The sequence below is a fragment of the Microtus oregoni genome, unplaced genomic scaffold, assembly GCF_018167655.1.
Source record: "Microtus oregoni isolate MIOR12 unplaced genomic scaffold, Mior012 000019F_ref0000042, whole genome shotgun sequence".
In the NCBI taxonomy this organism is placed as follows: domain Eukaryota; kingdom Metazoa; phylum Chordata; class Mammalia; order Rodentia; family Cricetidae; genus Microtus; species Microtus oregoni.
In genome coordinates, this window is record NW_024543078.1 from 34,041,166 (window position 1) to 34,062,898 (window position 21,733).

Genomic DNA, 21,733 nt, shown 5'->3' on the forward strand with positions numbered 1-21,733 from the left:
GGAAGCAAGATGAGAATTCTGCACTGAGAAAAGTTATCAAGCCACATGCATAAACATAAATTAGAATTATGGATTAATTTAAGTTGTAAGAGCTAGTTAATAATAAGCCTAGGCTAATTAGGCCAAACAGTTTATAATTATTGTAAGTCTCTGTATATTTCTTTGGGACTGAATGGCTGTGGGACTAGGCAGGACAGAAACTTCTATCTAAACTCCCCTCAAAAAAGCCAGCTCACTATCAACATTCATGTTTCTCTGCTTCCTGACTGTAGAAGTAATACAGTGACAGCAGAAAGGGGCCATGGTTAGCACAAGGTGTTAGGGAGCCAGCTCAGTGGGTAAGAGCACATCCTGTGGAAGTAAAAGGACCTGAGTTCAAATCTCTGGCACTCACATAAAAGCTGTGCATGGCTACACAGTAACATGGCCTGTGACTCCAGCACCGAGGGGGAGGCACATGCATTCTGGGAACTTGCAGGCCAGTAGGCCTAGCTAAAGTGGCAAGCCTCAGTTTCAGTAATACTCTGATCAACACTCAACATTCTCCTATGGCCCCCACATTTGCATACACAGGTATGTGCATACAGAGAGAGAGAGAGAGAGAGAGAGAGAGAGAGAGAGAGAGAGGAAAAAAGCCAGTTAATAGAAAGACTGGAAACCCCTCCCCACCAGAGCAGCATATAACAAAACTGCAGGCTTGAGACAAAGCTGGGGAGATGTCTTGGAGAAGGAAGCACTTATGCAAATGACCTATAAAGGCCAAGCCACTAGGGAACTCACATTTTACATATGGGCCTGTTCCAGCTTGTTAGCCCACTTCCATTCTCAGAAGTATTTTTCTTTCTCTCTTTTTTAAACACTTATTTTACATACTTCTTTTTTAATATTTATTTACTATTTTTATGTTTGTTTACATAAATTTGCATGCACTAGGAGGCCAATTCCCTTGGAACTGGGGGTACAGGCAATTGTGAGCTGCCATGTAGGTACTGGAAGCCAAATTCCAGTCCTCTGCAAGGGCACTAAGTGTCCTTAACCCCTGAGCCATCTCTCCAGGCTGCTTTTCTTTTTCTCAATAAAACATCTCTATTTCTATCATAATCTAAGAGTCTCTGGTTCAGTTCCTTGTTCTGGGGTCCAGGAAGCTGGAAATCTCAGCAGGTGCTCCTCTAGACACAGATCCACACCTGTAACAATATGACTAGCTGTGTCTGTCTCCTGCTGCCAATCTTCTCCTCTACAATGGACGGCACCCTCAGAATCTGAGCCAAAATACCCCTCTTTTCTTTCTTTCTTTTTTTTGTTTTTGTTCTTACTTTTTATGAAGTACTATATACAAGCAAATATAAAAAGTTATAAAAAGGGGCTGGAGAGATGGCTCAGTGGTTAAAAGCATTGCCTGCCCTTCCAAAGGTCCTGAGTTCAATTCCCAGCAACCACATGGTGGCTCACAACCATCTGTAATGAGGTCTGGTGCCCTCTTCTGGCCTGCAGACATACACACAGACATAATAAATAAATATCTTTTTAAAAAGTTATAAAAAGCTTTTTTTAAAAAAAAAAACACTATCTTTTCTCATTTTATATACCAATCCCAGTTCCCACTCCCTCTCCTCCTCCCGTTCCCTTCCCCTTCCTTCCCCATCCCACACCTCATCCATTCCTCAGAGAAGGTAAGGCTTCCCATGGGGAGTCAACAAAGTCTAGCACATTGCTTTGAGGAAGGACCAAGGCCCTCCCCCCTATAACTAGGCTGATCAAGGTATCCCCCCAAAGAGAATGGGTTCCAAAAGGCCAGTATAAGCAGTAGGGATAAATCCTGGTCTCACTGCCAATGTTCCCGCAGTCTGCCCCAGCCGTACAACTGCTACCCACATTCAGAGGGCCTAGTTTGGTCCTATGCTGATTCATTCCCTGTCAGGCAGAGTTGGTGAGCTCCCATTAGCTCAGGTAAGCTGTTTCAGTTGGTATCCCCATCATGGTCTTGACCTCTTTGCTCATGTTCTCACTCCTCCCACTCTTTGATCAGTCTTTGGGAGCTCAGCCCGGTGGAAAAAATAAAGCATCTTCAACAAATGGTGCTGGCATAACTGGATGTCAACATGTAGAAGAATGCAAATAGATACATACATACCCATGCACAAAATGCAAGTCCAAATGGATTAAAGACTTCAATATAAATCCAACCACACTGAATCTTATAGAAGAGAAGGTGGGAAATAACTTTCAATGAATGGGCACAGGAGACCACTTCCTAAATATAACACCAGTATCACAGACATTGAAAACAACAATAAATAAATGGGACCTCCTGAAACTGAAAAGCTTCTGTAAAGCCAAGGACACAGACAATAAGACAAAAAAAAAAATGTATCCTACTGAATGGGAAAAGATCTTCACCAATCCCACATAAGACAGAGGAATGATTTCCAAAATATATAAAGAACTCAAGAAATTAGACGTCAAAATACCAAATAATCCAATTTAAAAATGGGGCACAGGGGCTGGAGAGATGGCTCAGAGGTTAAGAGCATTGCCTGCTCTACCAAAGGTCCTGAGTTCAATTCCCAGTAACCACATGGTGGCTCACAACCATCTGTAGAGGGGTCTGGTGCCCTCTTCTGGCCTTCAGGCATACACACAGATAGAATATTGTATACATAATAAATAAATAAATAATTTTAAAAAATAAAATAATAAAAAATGGGGTACAGATCTAAACAGAGAATTCTCAACAAAAGAATCTCAAGTGGCCAGAAGACACTTAAGGAAATGTTCAACATCCTTAGCCATCAGGGAAATGCAAATCAAAACAATTCTGAGATACCATCTCACACCTGTCAGAATGGCTAAGATCAAAAACACCAATGACAGCTGATGTTGGAGAGAATGCGGAGTAAGGGGAATGCTCCTCCATTGCTGGTAGGAATGCAAACTTGTGCAACCACTCTGGAAATCAGTATGGCGTTTTCTCAGAAAATTGGGAAGCAACCTACCTCAAGACCAACCAATACTACTCTTGGGCATATACCCAAAGGATGCTCAATCATACTACAAGGACATTTGTTCAAGTATGTAATAGCCAGAACCTGGAAACAACCTAGATACCCTCAACCGAAGAATGGATAAAGAAAATGTGGTACATTTACACAATGGAGTACTATTCAGGGGTAAAAAAAAAATGACATCTTGAAATTTGCAAGCAAATTAATGAAACTAGAAAAAAAACATCCTGAGTGAGGTAACTCAGACCCAGAAAGATGAACATGGTATGTGCTCACTCATAAGTGGACACTAGCTGTAAAGCAAAGGATAGCAAGCCTATAGTCTATGGCCCCAGAGAAGCTAAGTAACAAGGAGAACCCTCAGAGAAACATATAAATAGATACCCCTGGGAAGAGGAAATAGACAAGATCTCCTGCAAAAATTGGACCGTGGGGATGGGGGAAGAAGGGGGGCAGCTGAGGAGGAGGAAAGAAGGGAAGTAGGGAGAAGAACTTGAGGGACCAGGATAGTTGAGATGGGGGAAGGACAGAGATGGAGAGCAAGGAAAGAGATATCTTGGTGAGAGAGCCATTATGGGACTAGCAGGAAACCTGGCAGTAGAGAAATTCCCAGGAATTCACAAGGACCTAAGCTAAGGCCCTAAGCAATAGTGGAGAGGGGGCTCGAACTTGCCTTGCCCTATAATCAGATTGATGACTATCTTAAATGTCACCATAGAGCCTTCATCCAGCAACTGATGGAAGCAAAGGAAGAGACCTACATCCATGCACTGGGCTGAGCCTCTCCTTTTTCTCAAAGCTCTACTCTCCACCAGAAGGTTGCCTGTCATGGTGGCTGACCTGCATCTCCAGCTGTATGGCTCTTGCTCCTCACCACTGGGACACCTGCCACCAAGTGGCTGACCTGCTTGCTGCCCAGCTCAAACTGCACGGCTCTTGTTCCTTCTCCCCTCCTCTCTTCCAGGCAGCTTCAGGATTTATGGCTCATTTGCCCTGGGGTTTTCTTTTATGAACTCTGATAACTGTCCTCAGATTCTGTTTGTGTGTGTTCGTAAATTCTTTTATTAATAAGTAAGAACCCACAGAAGGAATCCTGATTCTCCAGGTGCCATGTGATGGCTCAGGTGGGATTCCCCAAGATTCTTGCTAACATGTCTTTCCTGTCTTTAAATTATTTAGTTGGCAGAGAAAAACGAACCCGTTCCTATACCCAAAGCTGGCATTGGTTCTGCTTGCACCTGGCCTGTCCCTGTGGCTCCAGGGAACTGTGACTTGGTAAGGGCATGAGGTGAGGGTACAGGCCCCTTGAGGAGCCTTGAGTGGAGGTGCTCCATCTACAGAGGTTCCAACCTTTCTCTGAACACACAGGACTCCACTGTCAGCCCTTTCCTAAAGCAACACTGTTCTTAGGTTCACGCTCTGACTTGAGCCTGTGCCTTCGTGGTTCAGAACCCAGTCTGGTTTACCAGATGTGGTGTCAAATGAGAGTGGCCCTTATGAGCTCATGTATTCGAATACTTGGTCTGCAGTTGGAGGAACTGTTTGAGAAAAATTAGGGTATGTGACCTTATTGGAGGAAGTATGTCATGGGGGTTGGTGGGGGCTGTGAGGTTTTAAAAGCCCCCAACACGAGGGGTGCACCCACACACTGAGACAATGGGGATGTTCTATCGGGAACTCACCAAGGCCAGCTGGCCTAGGTCTGAAAAAGCATGGGTTAAATCCGGACTAGCTGAACATAGTGGACAATGAGGACTACTGAGAACTCAAGAACAATCGCAGTTGGTTTTTGATCCTACTGCACGTACTGGCTTTGGGGGAGCCTAGGCAGTTTGGATGCTCACCTTACGAGACCTGGATAGAGGTGGGCGGTCTTTGGGCTTCCCACAGGTCAGGGAACCCTGATTGCTCTTAGAGCAGATGAGGGAGGGGGACTTGATCGGGGGAGGGGGAGGGAAATGGGAAGCGGTTGCGGGGAGGAGGCAGAAATCCTTAATAAATAAATAAATTTAAAAAAAAGAAAAAAAATAAAGCTCTAGGAATTTCCAATAAATAAATAAATAAATAAATAAATAAATAAATAAAAGCCCCCACCATTCCCAGGTAGCCTCTGGCTCTGTCTCTGGCTTGTGGAGCAGATATGAGCTCTCAGCTACGGCTCCTGCCTGCCTGCTGCCAGGCTCTCCGCCATGATGATCCTGGACTCATCCTCTGAAACTGTAAGTAAACCTTCAACTAAATGCCCCAAACTAGAAGCTTGCCTTAGTCATGGTGTTTTGACTCCCAACAGAAAAGTAACTAAACTGCCAGAGGTGACTTCCACCACTGGATGGGCTGGGATGGTTGAACTTCCTGCTCTGAGAAGACCCTTCTCAGAACTTACAAAGAAGGATAACAGTGTATGTAACTCATGGTGAGTCACACTTAAGGGACACCACAGTCACCGGGAACCTACCTTCACAGGAAGTATTCTATCTAAGAAACTACTGTCTAATCAAAGATAATAATTTTTTTCCTTAAGAGTTCTATACCTTTATATCTCCGGTCTATTTTTGTTTTCAGCATGAGACTCTGAAACAAAAACAACCAAGGTAAGCTACCATGGCCCTACAGTCCCAGCTACTGGGAAGGCGGGTAAAGGTACTTGACCTGACAGAATTCAATTTCCAGAACCCACACAATGGAAGGAACCAGTTCCCACAAGTTTCTCTCTCTCTCTCTCTCTCTCTCTCTCTCTCTCTCTCTCACACACACACACACACACACACACACACAATTATATATATTTTAAATACAGTATACAGTACAGGAAGAAAAACTCATAAAGTCAATTGGGGTAGAGTGAATATAATTGGCCTCCATAATCTCATAGGGAGTGACATTATTAAGAGGCATGACTTTGTTAGAATGGATTTGTTGGAGGAAGTGTGACACTGTAGAGGAGGGCTTTGAGGTTTTCTGTGCTCAGGGTACTGCTTAGTGTCTCAGTCAATTTCCTATTGCCTGTAAGATGTAGGACACTTGTCTATTTCTCCAGCACCACATCTGCCTGCATGCTGCCATGCTCCCCATCATGATAATGGACTGAACCTCTGAACTGTAATCAAGGCACTACAATTAAATGTTGTCATTTGTCAGAGTTGCTGTAGTCATGCTGTCTCTTCACAGCAATAGAAACCCAAACTAAGACAAAAGTTAGTACCAGGGACTGGGGGATTGCTGTGACAGGCCTGACCGACCATGCTTTTGTCTGGAATAAATGGACTTTGGGAATTTGGATTAGGAAAACAGTGGATTGCTTTAAGCACTGCTTAACGGGCCACACTAGTAGGAGGACAGAAGACAGTGGTGCTGAGTGTGATTTGATGAACTGTAGGGATCAAGAGGTTTCAGAGGAGAATTTTATTTATTTTTTTTAAATATTTATTTATTTATTATGTATACAATATTCTGTCTGTGTGTATGCCTGCAGGCCAGAAGAGGGCACCAGACCTCATTACAGATGGTTGTAAGCCACCATGTGGTTGCTGGGAATTGAACTCAGGACCTTTGGAAGAGCAGGCAATGCTCTTAACCTCTGAGCCATCTCTTCAGCCCCTCAGAGGAGAATTTTAGTATGTGGCCTAGAGATCGTTCTTGTGATGTTTGGTGAAGAAAGTGGCTGCCTTTTGCCATTGTCCGAAGAGTTTGCCTGAGACTAAAGTAAAGAGTTTTGGATTAATTCGGTTGGCAGAAGAAATCTCAAAACAACCTAGTGTAGACTCTGTCCTGTGGTTATTGGTGTTCATGCTTTTAAATATTTATAGTAAAAAGGAACGTGCTGAGCAGGATAAATTACAAAATGTAAATTTTGAGGAGAAAAAAAAGAGCATCGGGAAGTGGAATGGAGCGAAATCCTATGTTCAGGAGATAGATTAAGAAACGGAATACAGGGAATGGTGATCTTAGGGCACGACCCCACCCAGTTAAATTTCCAACTAGTAAAAAGGAATTAAAGAGAAGTTTAGAGCCAGGTGGGTGGGGCACACCTTTAATTCCAGCACTGAGAAGGCAGAGGCTGGTAGATCTCTGAGTTTGAGGCCAGAGTAAGTTTCTCAGGACAGCCAAGCTTAGGTAACGAAGGACACAAAGCTGGTAAAGACACAACTGAATGAGAGGGTCATGTACTAGCCCCAGTCAGCACCAGAACTTGCCAGCTTCGGGTATGTGGTTCTGCTTTAGTGATAAGGACAGAAAAAAAAAACAGGATATGGAATCGTCTTCTGTGGCTAAAGAAGGCCAAAGAAGCCAGGCATGTGTTGGGGTGTCCCTGAGTGGAGGCTTAGTAAAGAAGCCATTTCCTGAAGCTGTGAAGTTAAAGCCTGCAGTGCCTTGGAGACCCCAAGATGTTGGAGATGCCTGCTGAGGAGAGCTGCTAACATCCCGAGAGAAAAGAAGTGTGCTGCAGTCAACAAAGCTGAAGGGAGCTGGCGATCCAGAGTATTTCAACATCAGACATGGAGATGCATGCAGAGTTTGGAGTTTGCCCAGCTGGTGTTTTAGTCTTTTTCTGGTCCAGTATTTCCTCACTATGTTCCCTTCCCTGCGTTTTGGAATGGTAATGAATCTCCTGTGCCATTATATGTTGGAAGTGTGCAGTTTGCTTTTTGATTTTTACAGGTGATTACAGTTAAGAGATTGCCATGAGTCTCAGAAGAGACTTTGAACTTTGGACTTTAAAATACTGTTGAGATTGTGATAAACTATGAAGACTTCTGAAGTAGGACTAAATGCATTTTGCACTATGATATTGTTACAAGTTTATGGGGCCAAAGGGTGGAATGTGGGCATCCACCCAGAATTCAGTTGTGAGGACAGAGGTCAATGGCAGAAGCCATCTTTAGCCTGAACTCCAGTAGCTTAGACTGGCTACCCAGCAAGTCCCAGAAATCTTGTCTCTGCTTCGCCAGCACTGGGATTACAAGGGAAACTCACCATCTCATTAGCCTATCCAACCTTTTGTAGTTTGTTTTCTTTTGTTCTTAATGTTCTGGGGAACAATTTAGGCGCTCATGCTTGTATAGCAAGACATTTTATGGGCAGAGCTATCTCCCCAGTCCTATTGGATTTTTGGGTTTTGTTTGATTTTTTTTGGGGGGGGGGTAGGAGTTTTCCGAGACAGGGTCTCTCCGTGTGGTTCTGGCTATGCTGGAACTCGTTATGTAGACCAAACTAGCCTCAGCCTCGAACAAAGTTCCTTTTCCCTCTGCCTTCTGAGTGCTGAGATTAAAGGCGTGCTCCCCTCATGCCCCGCTGCTGCTCTGTTTCTTGAATCAGCCTCAATAGTAGCACAGGCTAGCCTCAGACCCCTGCTTCGGCCCCCAGTACTGAAATTACAGGAATTTATAGGTGTGTCATCGTACGTGGTGTGCTTTAACCTAGACAAACAGCTTACATTTCCGAAAGACCTTCAGAGCTATACAACTCGCTTCTCCGTAATTAGTGGCCGTTTGGCAGCGCTCTCCAGCCCCACACCACCTCCGCGGGCCGCACCCCCAGAGACGGACAGGCTTTGGAGTCGCTACCCAAACGCCGCACTGGAAGGATGTTCCAGCCAGACGAATCCTGCCTTCCAGAACTCCCTTCCTCCCCTTCCGTCTGAGTTTCCCATCACCCGCCTCCCACTATGCTTCCTTATACCGGAAGCCTGTACTCAGTGAAGATGGAGAGGGCCGGGAAAAGGAGGAGGGCGTGGCCTGCGGCCGACCTCACCGGCTACGTCGCTTCCGGTGGCGCGCTGGTGACGTATCCGAGCGCGCCGGGCCGCGTGGAGGCCGTTCAGCGAATGGAGGTCAGCGAGGGTGATCGCTGCCCCGGTCTCGCGTCATGGAGAGCCCGGGTTGCTGAGCGTGGGTACCCGGGACGGGAAGGGTGTCTGGGGAGGGCAGCAGTTAGTAAGGGCCAGCGGGGCTATTGTGTGTGGGGGCTAGAGGGGGTGGAAAAGCTTTTGACTCAGTGACCCAAGGGCGCTGGCCGGTTGCAAATTCGGTTCCGGCCTGCTATTGCGCACGCGCCCCTGTGCCCGCCTTGGGCACGAGGCCTCGCCGGCTAGGCAAAGCTACCCACAGTGACCCTTGCGTCTCCTCCCAGTAGGTTGTCGTGGGTCTGCATTTTAGGTTTTAGGGTTGATACTTACTTAAACGCAGATTCTATTTAAATTGCTCTTAGAAGTGTCTTGAGAATCGATTCGGTTGGCCAGCGCTTCCTTGCTGTCTGGGTTCATCAAGTGGTGGCTATTGAACTTGGGCAGATTTCCCCCTTATGAGCCATATTTTATTTCCTCGTGAGTGTAACTTAAGCCGGTCTTTTTACAGCTGCAGTAGTCTGTTCATGTGACAATAAAATAAGCTGGTCATGTACCCGATTCCCGGAAACAAAAAAAAAATTAAGGTGCTTTCTGCTTCAGTCGAATCAAGGTTTAGTAACTTATCTCACCTGGTTTCTGTCTCACTTTAGGGAACAAGACTGGGGCGGAATTGTTGAAAGAAACATGAATATGTAACATGTTCTCGAAGAAGGTCGCGTTTTCCAGGACTTGAAAAAAGGTAGTGTGTTTTGCCATGCCCTGTGGTTAGCCGGGAAGGCAGTTGCAAGTCTTGCACTGTGGGCTGAAAGTTCAGGTTTATCCTGGTTTGCGGGAATTGGCTAACACCCGGGAAGGTGACTCTGGGTGGTGCCAGTGAGTTTTGCTCTTAAAAGTTTAGGGGTGTGGGACTGGAGAGATGGCTCAGAGGTTAAGAGCACTGGCTGCTCTTCCAGAGGTCCTGAGTTCAATTCCCAGCAACCACATGGTGGCTCACAGCCATCTGTAAAGAGATCTGGTGCCCTCTTCTGCTCTGTGGGCATACATGGAGGCAGAATGTTGTATACACAATAAATAAATCTTTGGAAAAAAAAAAAGTTTAGGGGTGTGACTCTATTGCACCTGCTTGCCTGACTCACATAAGACCTCCAGGTAGGCTGCCTGTAATCCTAAGGCTTAGGAATAGAAGGTCAAGGGCCTCCTTGGTGATATAAAATGATTGAGCCAGCCTGGGCTCTATTAAGATTCAGTCATAAAGGGGCTGGAGAGATGGCTCAGCGGTTAAGAGCATTGCCTGTTCTTCCAGAGGTCCTGAGTTCAATTCCCAGCAACCACATGGTGGCTCACAACCATCTGTAATGAGGTCTCGTGCCCTCTTCTGGCCTGCAGGCATACACACAGATAGAACATTGTATACATACTAAATAAATAAATATTTAAAAAAAAGATTCAGTCATAAAAAGGGAGGAAGAAAAGAAAAAGATCCCATTAAAATTGTTTTCTCTGTTTATATGTCTCTGTGTGAGCATGGACACATGTGCAGGTGCCCACAGAAACCCAGGGAGTTAGCTCTCGGGAGATGCAGGCATTTGTGAATCACTTAATGAGGGGACTAGGGACTGGATTTTGGTTATCTGGAAATAACAAAATACTATTAACTACCAAGCCACCTCTTCAGCCCCTGCAAACGCACACACAGTGAGGGGGTGGTGGCTTTTCTCCAGACCTAACACCTTTATCAGCCCCTGCAAATGCACACACAGTGAGGGGGAGGGGCTTTTCTCCAGACCTAACACCTGTATCAGTAGTGTTCGCATGTTTTCCCAGACATTTCAGGAACATGAGTTATATATGAGGTTTCCCAGAATCACTCTGTAGACTGTCCTGTCATATTTCTTTAAGCCAGTAATTTTTGATCCTGGATACCTTTGAAATTAAAAAAAAAAATGCCCAGATTGGCTTCCTGTAAGCATTGAGCGGGACCTGAGGATCTGGGTGCGATTGGAAGTGCAGCTGGGGCTGGCGCCTCCCAGGCTGGAATGTGAGCTGTGGTGTCTGAGCGCTTGTATGCTGAAACAGAAACTCGGGACTTTGGCTTCAGAAAATGCTGTTATATATGTAATGGGTGTTCAGAACAGGGGAGGATTGGGGCCAGGTATATAGGGTGACTGTTTCTTCTAAGTTTATGTAATTCTCCACTCTCTATTCAGGACCTTGGAATCGCTTGCTAGGAGTCTTCCCTCCCTCCCTCTCCCTGCCCCCACCATCATGGCGGTCCGCCTGATGAAGCAGTGCGCATGCCTGTTGAGAGAAGCTACCCGTCTAGTCCCCACCATTGCTCCAGTTGGCCGACTGAGACTTGCCGGGGTGGCCTGTAAGCATTTGACCTCCTCAGTCAGTTCCCCCTCCTCGGGTTCCTTGACGGAGCTGCTGGGAAAAGAGCAAGTGTTTACACCCTACCCAGAGCACCAAGAGGTAGATGACCTCATTGAGAAAGCCACCAGGCCAGAGGAACTGCTACAGCTGCTAGGTGGGGGTCATCGCCTGCACCACAACCACGCGGCCCTCATACTCATCCGGCTCTCTTACCTGCTGTCCGAGAAGCCAAAGGAGAAGGCTTTGCTTTTAGAGGATGCTCGCTTTCAGCAGGTTGTCAGTCGGGTCAACAGTCAGGTGAGCGCTAACATTTCTTTAGGTCTGTGGAATCCTTGCAAGGAGCTTAGCTCCGTCCCTCACCACTAGCACCAGCAGTAGACAGGGCTCCTGGTATTTCTTCTAGATTGCAAAGAACTTGCCCGTGCTTTTTGTTCCTCCTCCTCCCAGGAGCCTGTTAGGTAAACGCTTGAGTCAAGGACAACCCAACATCTGGTATCAAACTAGAGAAGATGAGCCTGGTCCTTTTCAGTTCCTTTGGTGCTTTGTCCTTACATTTCTGCTCCCGCCCCCAGTGTCTTTTGCCCATTGATACCACCTGAAGACAGGAGGTGCCCTGTGACTAGTGGTAGGCCCTGAACCCAGGGCTATTTTCTAGTCACATTCAGATCCTCAGAGCATGAACAGGAGGAAAAGATATGGCCTATTTGCATGGTTCTGCAGCAGCACTCAACTACAGCCAGTTTAGTCCCTGATGAGGATAGGCTCCTTCACAGAGCTGCTTCCCTGGATCCCATCGGCTAATACAATCCTACCCTAGCTAAGCTGGCCTCATTCCCTCATCTCAGTGTGATAAGGAAGGGTTGGGCTAAGTGCATTATAAAACCATTTGCAGTTTGACGGCTCTGGCTGTCCTGAAACTTGCTTTGTAGACCAGGCTGGCCTTGAACTTAGGTAGTGTAGGAAGAACTCTTACGGTCTTGTAATTAAGCATGTTACCTAGCTTGTGCTGTGTGTATTCACATCAGATTCAAGTGTTTCTTCCCAAGTATATAATGTATAAATAAACTTAATAAGCCTCTTAGTCTGTGATTTAATTCTAGATGTGGTGTGTTTGTTTGGTGATTCTTAAGATACAAGACTTAATTCTGGAACAGAATAGTAAGTGGTAGTACTTGGAACAGTAACAGTAGAAACAAAAGGAGGTTGTGTGACGTGGAACTGAGTACACCTTACAGGCGTCAGTTCATCAGACTTAGCTCCAAGCACTCTACCTGCCCAATTATCTTCCCAGCCATTCCCCCTTTCTTTGGAGGCTGCAAGAGCAGACTCAGGAAACAGTTCCTACAAGGCTGGGATGAGACTAGCTGCTCAGAGTAGTTGTATTAAAAACCTTTGGAACTGGCTTCATGTTGTCCTTGTCCTTTTCTGTGTAGATAACTTCGATCTGGCATGGGACCCTTGTGAAGCTGCTGCGGAGCCTGTACACGCTCGTGCTTCCTCAGACCTCCAAGGAGCTGCAGTCGGTGGAACAGGAAGTGCGCTGGCGTCTGCGGAGGCTCAAGTACAAGCACTTGGTCTACCTGGCTGAGTCCTGTGCCTCCTTCATGCAACAGCAGCACTCGCAGGAGCTGCTGGCTGAGCTGCTGATACACCTGGAGAGGCGCTGGACAGAGATCAATGACAGCCGCACAGTAGTGACCATGATGATGAAGGCAGGACACCTTTCAGAGTCACTAATGAACCGCCTGGAAGACAAGGTATGGGGCTGAGAACAGACCCTCTGGGGCTTTGGGCCTAGTCCGTGGGTGACAGTCTCCTGCAGAAAGGGAAGTTTGGAGCCCTAGAAGCCTCTCAGGTGTTATATGGGAAGGGGTCTAGGCACGTAAATCTAACACCTGACGTTAACAACGTGAATCCTGGTTAGACCTGAGCTATCTCGTGTATGGTTCAGCTTCTAGATAAAACTAGAGGTAGCTCTGTCTGCTGCCCCTTCCATGTTGCTATCTCTGCAGTCAAGTCAAATTCAGTTCCTGTCTTCTCATGGTGGGAGCTGGCCCAGATGACTGCCACAGCAAGCTCTGCTGTTCATGGGCCCTATGTGCCCTGCCCTTGGGACCTAGGGATAAATTTGGCTGCAGACATTCTACTCTGGACCCAGGAGTCTCTGGGGCAGGCAAAAAGGCTGATTCTGTGCAGCCAGGCCTGTGTTGAGTCAGCTCAGGCCCAGTTGCTATCTCACAGGGGCTGCACTGGATGGGACCCCTGCCCCCAGCTCGTCCCAACCACCTCAGCTGATCCCTGCGCGGCTGTGGTTGACAGTGCCTGGAGCTGGTGGAGCAGTTCGGCCCTGATGAGCTACGGAAGGTGCTGGTGACGCTGGCAGCACAGAGCCGGAGGTCTGTGCCCCTGCTGCGGGCCATCTCCTACCACCTGGTACAGAAGCCCTTCCCGCTGACGAAAGGCATGCTCCTGGACCTGGCCTATGCCTACGGTGAGAAGAGGGGGTCCTGGCCATGGACACTGCAGCCGTGTCAAATTCAGTGCCTGCCCCAATGATGGCAAGCACTGGCCCAGAAGGCTGCCATAGAAACTGTGACTCCTGAGCCCTGTTCCCCATGCTTGGTTCCGGGATAAAGCTAGTCACAGACACCAAACCCCTAGAGGTCAAGTCTGAGGTGGGGAGGGCAGTGGGTGTGGGGCACTGCCCTACCCACATCTAATCTCTGGTATCTGTTCCATCCCAAAGGTAAACTCAATTTCCACCAAACCCAAGTGTCCCAGCGCCTAGCTGCTGATCTCCTGCCCTTCATTCCCAGCATGACATTTAGCGAGGTGGCCCGTTGCGCCAAGTCCTTTGCCTTCCTCAAGTGGCTCAACCTGCCCTTGTTTGAAGCCTTTACTCAGGTGAGTTAGGACCAGCTCTAGGGTTCTCTGTGTAGAGGCTCTGCAGGCCTTCGCTGGGAACTGCTGCTTTGGTTATGGAAGCAAAGCCAACAACAAATGGGTTGTAAATGCATACTTTCTTACTGAAGCACTTCAGAGCAGTTGCCTGTTGGTTTGTGGGGGGCACCTTTGTACTCCCAGCTGCTGACCATTCCGAGTGGAATTATGTGAAAACATGGTGCCAGCCTGCACTTGTCTAGAGCTGTCAAAGAGTTTCTAAAACACCTGTCTGGAGTTGGGTTCTGGGAAGCTGCTGCTGGGTAGGTCTGGGCTCTCAAGAAGGGAGGGGATAGCTGTGTTGGGATGCTTACTTTGTCACTCTGGCCTAGCACCTGCTGAGCAGAGCCCAGGATGTCTCCCTGTCCCACCTGTCCAGCATTCTTCTCGCCTTTGCCCGTCTGAACTTCCATCCTGAGCAGGAGGATCAGTTCTTCACCTTGGTATGAGCATTGAACTGCCACTAAGAGTAGCAGGGGTGGGGAGGGGCACAATATTTGGCATGGGAGGAAAGGGGGCATTTCTAGGGACCATTGGAGGGCATTGCCTGGTATGATTCTGAGCGCAGCCAGCCAGGGACAACAGCTATATTGCCACCTAAGTGACCAAAAGTTCTTCCTTCATCATAGTGCCTGTTGCAGAGCGTCACAGGGATTTGAGGCCTTGAGTCCCTGCTGGTGGGCAGATATGGGTAAACCTAGCTAAATAGCACCAGGATACTGGGCTCCTTGTACATGAGCCTTGGATTGGTGCCAGCCTTACTTACTCAGTCAGAATGTTGGTCTTGCTTTCCAGTAGCTGCCTCTGGCTCCACTATGACCAGGGCTTGGCTGCGGGCTTTTCTAGGGTATTGCAGTACTTGGGCTGAGCCTGCTTTCTCCACTATACTCTCCTTGCTCAGGTGCATGAGAAGCTGGGCTCCATGCTGGGGAGCCTAGAGCCAGCCCTGCAGGTGGACCTGGTGTGGGCACTGTGTGTGCTGCAGCAGGTTCGAGAATCAGAGCTGCAAACAGTTCTCAATCCTGGACTTCACAAACAATTTCTAGGTGAGGATTCTGCCCCACACACATCCTGTAACATGGAAACTTCCTTGTCTGCCAGCCAGGGAAGAAACTGGAGCAGAGACAGAAGGCCAGAGCACACAAAGCATACCCCCGTGGCTTTTTTCAACAACTCCCTGCAGTTGGCCTACAGATCTTAACTTTGGAGCCCCAGCCTAAGTTCCCCTAAATGGGCACCACTGCCTTCCCAGGTCATATCTCTTGTGATCCTCACTTCTGCACCTGCTGCTGAACGTCACCCCACCTTTTCTCTCATTCTCCCAGAGAGCAAGTCTCCAAAGGAGCAGAGCACCTTCCAGAAGTTGGTCCACATCAACACTACCGCCCTGCTGGAGCACCCTGAATATAAAGGCCCTTTCCTGCCAGCCTCAGCTGTAGCGCTCGGTCCCTCGTCCTCCACCAAGAAGATGACACCGCTACAGAAGGAGCTGCAGGAGACACTGAAGGCACTGCTGGGGGGCACTGACCAGGGCAGCCTGGATGTGATCACCCAGTATGGCTGGGTACTGGGTAAGGGGTCCCTTCTGCTAGGAAAGGGTCTAAACCTTGCAGGCACCTGCCCCGTATGCTTATTTGCGTGTACACTGTGGGGTCTCTAAGGCATCACCTGCAAGTTCTCATCCCATTCCTGCCTCCCCCGCCCCCCAGATGCAGAGGTGCTCCTAGATGCCGATGGCCACTTTCTGCCCCTAAGAGATTTTATTGCTCCTCACCTTGCCCAGCCAGTAGGAAACCGACCACTGCCCCCAGGAGCTAAAAGGTAGGTGGCCAGGGATCCCTGCTAAAGGACACAGCAGTACTGCTCTTGACGTTAACTCCTTGTCTTCATCGGAGAGCCTGCCTTGTAAGCACCCTTGCCTCCTGCTAGGATCGCTTTCCTGCGCTGGGAGTTCCCTAACTTCAACAGCCGAAGCAAGGATTTGTTGGGCCGTTTTGTCCTAGCTCGTCGACATATACTGGCTGCAGGCTTCCTAGTAGTAGATGTGAGTACCTGTTGGGCAAGGGACCACTGCCCATACCTGTTTAAAGAGCTAGAAGGATCCAGAGAGGAGCCCAGCTCTGGACCCTAAACCAGGGTCTTCTCTCCCACAGCCGCACAGAGGCTTAGCTAGCCTCCTGTGGGTGCCCCGAGTGCAGCACAGCCACTGGAGCTATTCCCTCTACTGTGCTGTGTGACTCTGGAGCTGCCGCACAGGAGCGCTCGGTGCTCCGCGCATGTGGAGGGCGGATTTCCTCCAGAGAGAAAGTTCAGAGCTTTCAGGGCTACATAGAATTTCTATCACATTTTCTTCAGATGCCCTGCTGGGATGGATCTCTCTGGTTTGCAATCTCTTTGCCCCTGCCAGAGCCAGGACCTCTCCATGTGCTCTTCCTGAGGACAAAGGCTGGGTGTTTAAATCTGTCAGGCACCAGCACTAACAGAACAGGAGGGGCTACTGGCCATGTGAAGACAGGAAAGGACTCCATGGCCCATGTGACCTATCTCCACCACTTTCTTCCAGGTACCATATTATGAATGGCTGGATCTCAAGTCTGAATGGCAGAAAGGCGCCTACCTCAAGGACAAGATACGAAAAGCAGTGGCTGAGGAGTTAGCCAAATGACCTTTCCCATTGCTTCAGACTGCATCCCAGAGACCTGACTGTTCAGTGTCCCAGCAGTGAGTGCTGGCAAGACAGAGTTGTCACCCTGAAGCATGAACCATCTCTATAGGACCTTGGCCAGAGCAGTGGGGTGGCCAGCAGCTCCAGAACAGGTGGACCTAATAAATCTGTGGTTTTGGTGGATGCCAGGTATCCTCCTGGGCTCTTTATGTGTCTCCTCTATCCCTGCCCCCCTGCATTTTGGACACACAGTCCCTACCTCCTTCCCCAGTGTGCGCTCCTCCCCCAGCTCCCCAATAGTGTCTGTGTGGTGCGGCACAGCAGAGGGCTGACTTGGGAGACAAAACCTGGGTCCTGGACATGTGGACTCCAGGAATGAGGAGCTTCCCTGGAAACCCACTAGACTAGAAGTGTTAGCAGAATTCTGATTATGGACCTGAGAGGTTCCCTCCATGCCCATGTGACTACAGAGTATCTAGTGGTAACTGCTGGTCTGGGAGCATTTGGAAAAGAGAAAAGTTCACTTGGCTGACATTACAAGGTTCGTGGCCAGACCGTCACTCTGATGGTAGCCTTAACCATATAGACAAGTCAGGAACCACCAGTTCAAGATGGCAGCCTAAGCACTTGTTGGATAGCAACAGAGTATCTACCTTTACAGGAGACTCCCATGGACAAGGCTTGCCCAAAGGGGAGTCTGAAGACGGAAGTTATTGTTCTACTCTGTGCATTCCTTCCAAAGCACCAGTCCTCACCCTCTGTGTGGCTTAGCACTTCTGTTGTCCTGCACAAGCCTGCTAGTCACCACAGGTGAAGGGGAAGCAGAAAGGTGGCTGCAGGAAAGGAAGAGCTGGCCACAGCTTGTCTGAGATGGGGCGGCTGGTTGGTGTTGAGAAAATAAAGATCCATGCTGCTCACCACATGGACCACTGGCTTTTCTTCAGAGCTACCTAGACAGCACCAGTTAATACTCAGGTGACTTCCTCCATGGTAGGGCTGTGCTGCAAAATCACTGCAGTCCTGACATGAGCAGAAATCAGCGTGGGGGGAGGGCACTGTTCTTGCCACGGGATCCATAAGACCTGGCCTATCAGAATTCCATTGTTACTGTCTTCAGTCTAAGAATATTACATGGAGGACTCAGGATACAGACTTTGGTATTGGATTTAGGGAAATGAGATTTTTAGATTATCTCATTTAATAACACCTAACATCTTACTGATGGTGTTTGTATTTGTTTTGGGGGTTAATTTTAGTTTTGTGTAGGTGTTGTTTTCATGTGGGTATATGCAGATGAGTGAAGGTACCTGTGGAGACAGAGGCATCCAGTCCTCTGGAGTTAGTGTGGATGCCAAAAACTAAACTTGAGTCCTGGAAATGCAGCAGGTGCTCTGCGCTGCTGAGCTCTGCCTCTGCTGTCTGAGTAGTTCCTGCGTGTCTCTTGTGAGAGAGCTTACGCTGCGTTCGCAGGGTCCCAGTTCTTGGGTTGAGGTGGTCTATCTACAGTGCTGGGGATCAGACCCAGCATCTATGTGTGCTAGGTTGGTGCTCTGCAGAGCTACACTTCCAACCTCTGTTTGTTTTATGGATTCTAGATCTTAGTCCTTTCTTTTTTTTTTTTTTTTTTGATTTTTCGAGACAGGGTTTCTCCGTAGCTTTTTGTCCTGGAACTAGCTCTTGTAGACCAGGCTGGCTTCGAACTCACAGAGATCCTCCTGCCTCCGCCTCCCGAGTGCTGGGATTAAAGGCGTGCGCCACCACTGCCCGGCTTCTTAGTCCTTTCTTGACTGCAATTTGCAAATATTTTCTCCTAATGCATATTGTGGTTTCTTTAGTCCTTTTAACTGGGAGCTTTATGGAGTATAAAATTTCCATTAGATTCAGTTACTCATTAGACTCACTTTTATAGGTTGTACCTCAGTGTCAAGTCTTGAGAATTGTAGTTCCTGCGTGTCTCTTGTGAGAGGGCTTACGCTGCGTTCGCAGGGTCCCAGTTCTTGGGTCTATCTGCAGTGCTGGGGATCAGACCCAGCATCTATGTGTGCTAGGTTGGTGCCTAGGGGGCTGGAGAGATGGCTCAGTGGTTAAGAGCTCTGGTCACTCTTCCAAAGGACCCAGGTTCAATTCCCAACACCCGCATGGCAGTTCACAACTTTCTGTAACTCCAGTTCCAGGGGATCTGGCACCCTTATACAGACATGCATGTCTGCATAACACCAGTGTACATAAAAAATAGACATTTTTTAAAAAAATTGTGCTTAGCCCCAAGAGCCCTGAAATTCTCTTCCTAAAAGTGTTAAATTTAAGGATCATCTTTACCTAGCTTTGTGCACCAGTGTTCATATGTACTTGAGCATGCGGGCCACAGACAAGCCTAGGAGGTGGTCCTTAGGCACTGTCCACTGTTGTATGTTTGTTTGGGGGTTTTGTTATTTTGAGACAGTTTTCTTATGTAGCCCTGGATGTCCTGGAACTTACCCTAGACCAGGCTGGTATCAAATTCAGAGATCCACCTGCCTCTGCTTTCCAAGTGTCAAGTGCTAGGGTTAAAGTTGTGTGCCACTCACCGCCCCAGCTTTGGTTTTGTTTTTTAAGTTTTCTCTCTGGCCTGGATCTTGCCAGGGAGGCCTGGCTAGCTAGCCAGGAAGCCCTGGGGTCCTTCTGTCTCTTCCTTGCTGTAGCTGGAACGCAAGCATGCATGCAGGCATCAGACTTGGGTCTTCAAGTACATCAGCAATCTGCTATCTCCCCAGTCTTTGAGCTTGTGTTTGGACGCATGGCCTCGTGACCAGGAAAACCCTCTGTTGAGAAGCCCTCTTCCCCTGTTGATTTTTATATTTGTACTTCTGCGAGAAGTTCGCATGTTTCCGAGTTCTGCTATTGATAAACTTTCTGTCCGTGTGACAGTGTTACATACAATTACCACGGCTGTAAAATAGCCGAAGCCCAGGCGTGATGCGCCATACCCAACACTTAACAGGGGCTGGGCTGAACAGGAGGATTGCAGTTTGTGCTAGCCTGAGCTATTGCTTTGCCTTAAGTAGCCAAGAATAGTGACTCGGAACTTTATTCGCAGGTGGATCTGTGAGTTCAAGGCTAGCCTAGTTTACAGAGTGAGTTCCAGGGGACAGCCAGAACTATATAGTCAAACTCTTGTCTTGATAACAAATTACTTAATGACTCCTATTTAAGATGGCTCTGGGTGTTGTGGTTCATGTGTCTTTACACTGAGTTTTATTAAGTTTGCATCTACAAAGACATGGGATTTTAGTAGAAATTACACTAAGTCTCTGGGACAATTTGAGGAAACTCATTATTGTGTTTAATTATGCAATCAAACATGTCTCTTACTCTTGTTGGTCTTTGATAGCTTTCATCACTATTGTGGAGTTTTTGTTTCTTTAGTGTATGGCTTAGAATGACTGGTTCCAATGGCACGGGGATTTGAACCTACGTAATGTGCTGGCTTTGTGGGAGCCTAGCCAGTTTGGAAGTTCACCTTCCTAGAAATGCACGGAGGGGGGAGGACCTAGGACTTACCACAGGGCAGGGAAATCTGACTGCTCTTTGGGCTGGAGAGGGAGGGGGAGAGGAGTGGGGGGAGGGGGAGAAGGGTGGGAGGAGGGGGAGGGAAATGGGAGGCTGGGAGGAGGAGGAAATTTGGTTTTTTTTTTTCTCTTAATAAAAAAAAAGTTAAAAAAAAAAAGGTAGGAAAAAAAAAAAAGAATGACTGGTTCCAGTGGCACTGTGCTGTTTGTTCAGTTTGGGGCAGTAGGTGTTGGGGAGAGGAATTGAGACAGGGTCAGCCCTGGATCTTGCTGTGTAAGCCAGGCTGGCCTGGAAATCACAGAGATCCACCTGTGTCCTTAGTGCTGGGATTAAAGGTGTGTGCTGCTACACCAGGCGTATTTTACTTATACAAGAGCATGTGCAGGGTCCTGATCTAGAGCTGGAGTTAGAGGCAGGAATGAGCTGCCTGCCTGATTCTGGGAACCAAGGGGAGCCTCTGAGAGAGCAGCCCTGTGTTGGTTGTTCTTGTCTGTTACTATAGAAACCCAGACTGTCACTTCTGTGTTCTCTTAGTCTCCCGCCCTTGGAAGCTGACCTTGAATTTCTGCTCCTGGTCTTCCTGCTACCTCCTGCCAACAGCACCTATCAATGGGTTTGTTAGATCTACTTACAGTCTAAGTAGTCAACAGCGGATGGATTAGATTGACTCACAGGTTAGATAGTCAGTGGGAGCTGCTTAGCACACAGGCTGGTTTAGAATTGTCTCAATCTGGCGCTCAAGATCTAGAGAATTCCTGAAGAGCCACTTGTCTTCAGTGCAGTTTGGAAGGCTGAAGATGCTGAGTTCCAGTGTTAGTGACAGGCGGCTGCAGCAGCAACAGCAAGGTACAGATGTGGACAGACTGCTGGTTCCTTTCCTGGCTGTCCAGACCCAAATAATCACACAGAAACTATATTAATTATAACACTGTTTGGCTAATACCTTAGGTGTAGTCCTAGTTAGCTTTTACATCTTAAATTAACCCATTTCTATTCTTCTCTATGTCACTATGAGGTCTACTGGTAAGGTTCCCACATCCTCTGGCAGCTGTGTGGTATCTCTCTGACTTTGCCTACTCTCTTCCGGCCTCGCTGTATTTTTCCCTACTATAGGGCCAAAGCAGCTTCTTTATTAACCAATGTAAATAAAACATTCACAGCATACAGAGGGGAATCCCACATCAGCTTTCCCTCTGGCTAGTGTGGGTACATCTGCTCCTTCTGTGGCTGCTTCTTGGTCTAGTGAGCCACCATGCACAGCACAGGTCTTCGTGAGTGGGGCTGTTAGGTATTATCTGTACATCTGGACAGGCCAGAAATGTTCGCAGCCTGTCTAGTGTCTCTTAGTTGGTCCCA

At 47.9% G+C, this 21,733-nt stretch overlaps 1 protein-coding gene and 2 non-coding genes across 5 annotated transcripts; all 3 read left to right on the top strand.

Moving 5' to 3' along the window:
* Positions 1–8,785: 8,785 nt before the first annotated feature.
* Tbrg4 (transforming growth factor beta regulator 4) lies at positions 8,786–17,011 on the top strand. Of its 3 annotated transcripts, none has more exons than XM_041669714.1 (12): positions 8,786–8,835; positions 9,501–9,589; positions 11,058–11,520; positions 12,657–12,980; positions 13,543–13,714; positions 13,970–14,127; positions 14,496–14,606; positions 15,065–15,209; positions 15,489–15,734; positions 15,873–15,984; positions 16,093–16,207; positions 16,727–17,011. In XM_041669714.1, exons 3-12 carry the CDS (start codon positions 11,116–11,118, stop codon positions 16,826–16,828), a joined length of 1,890 nt encoding a protein of 629 aa, XP_041525648.1. In that variant the 5' UTR covers positions 8,786–8,835; positions 9,501–9,589; positions 11,058–11,115; the 3' UTR covers positions 16,829–17,011. The 3 variants fall into 3 exon arrangements, with proteins under 3 accessions (XP_041525648.1, XP_041525647.1, XP_041525649.1); XM_041669713.1 differs by having other exon boundaries at positions 8,790–8,893; XM_041669715.1 differs by lacking the exon at positions 8,786–8,835 and adding an exon at positions 9,115–9,133.
* LOC121459953 lies at positions 13,231–13,367 on the top strand. The gene has a single exon (XR_005976014.1). It is a non-coding gene; the product is annotated as a small nucleolar RNA SNORA5 (small nucleolar RNA).
* LOC121459952 lies at positions 13,745–13,875 on the top strand. The gene has a single exon (XR_005976013.1). It is a non-coding gene; the product is annotated as a small nucleolar RNA SNORA5 (small nucleolar RNA).
* Positions 17,012–21,733: the final 4,722 nt, after the last annotated feature.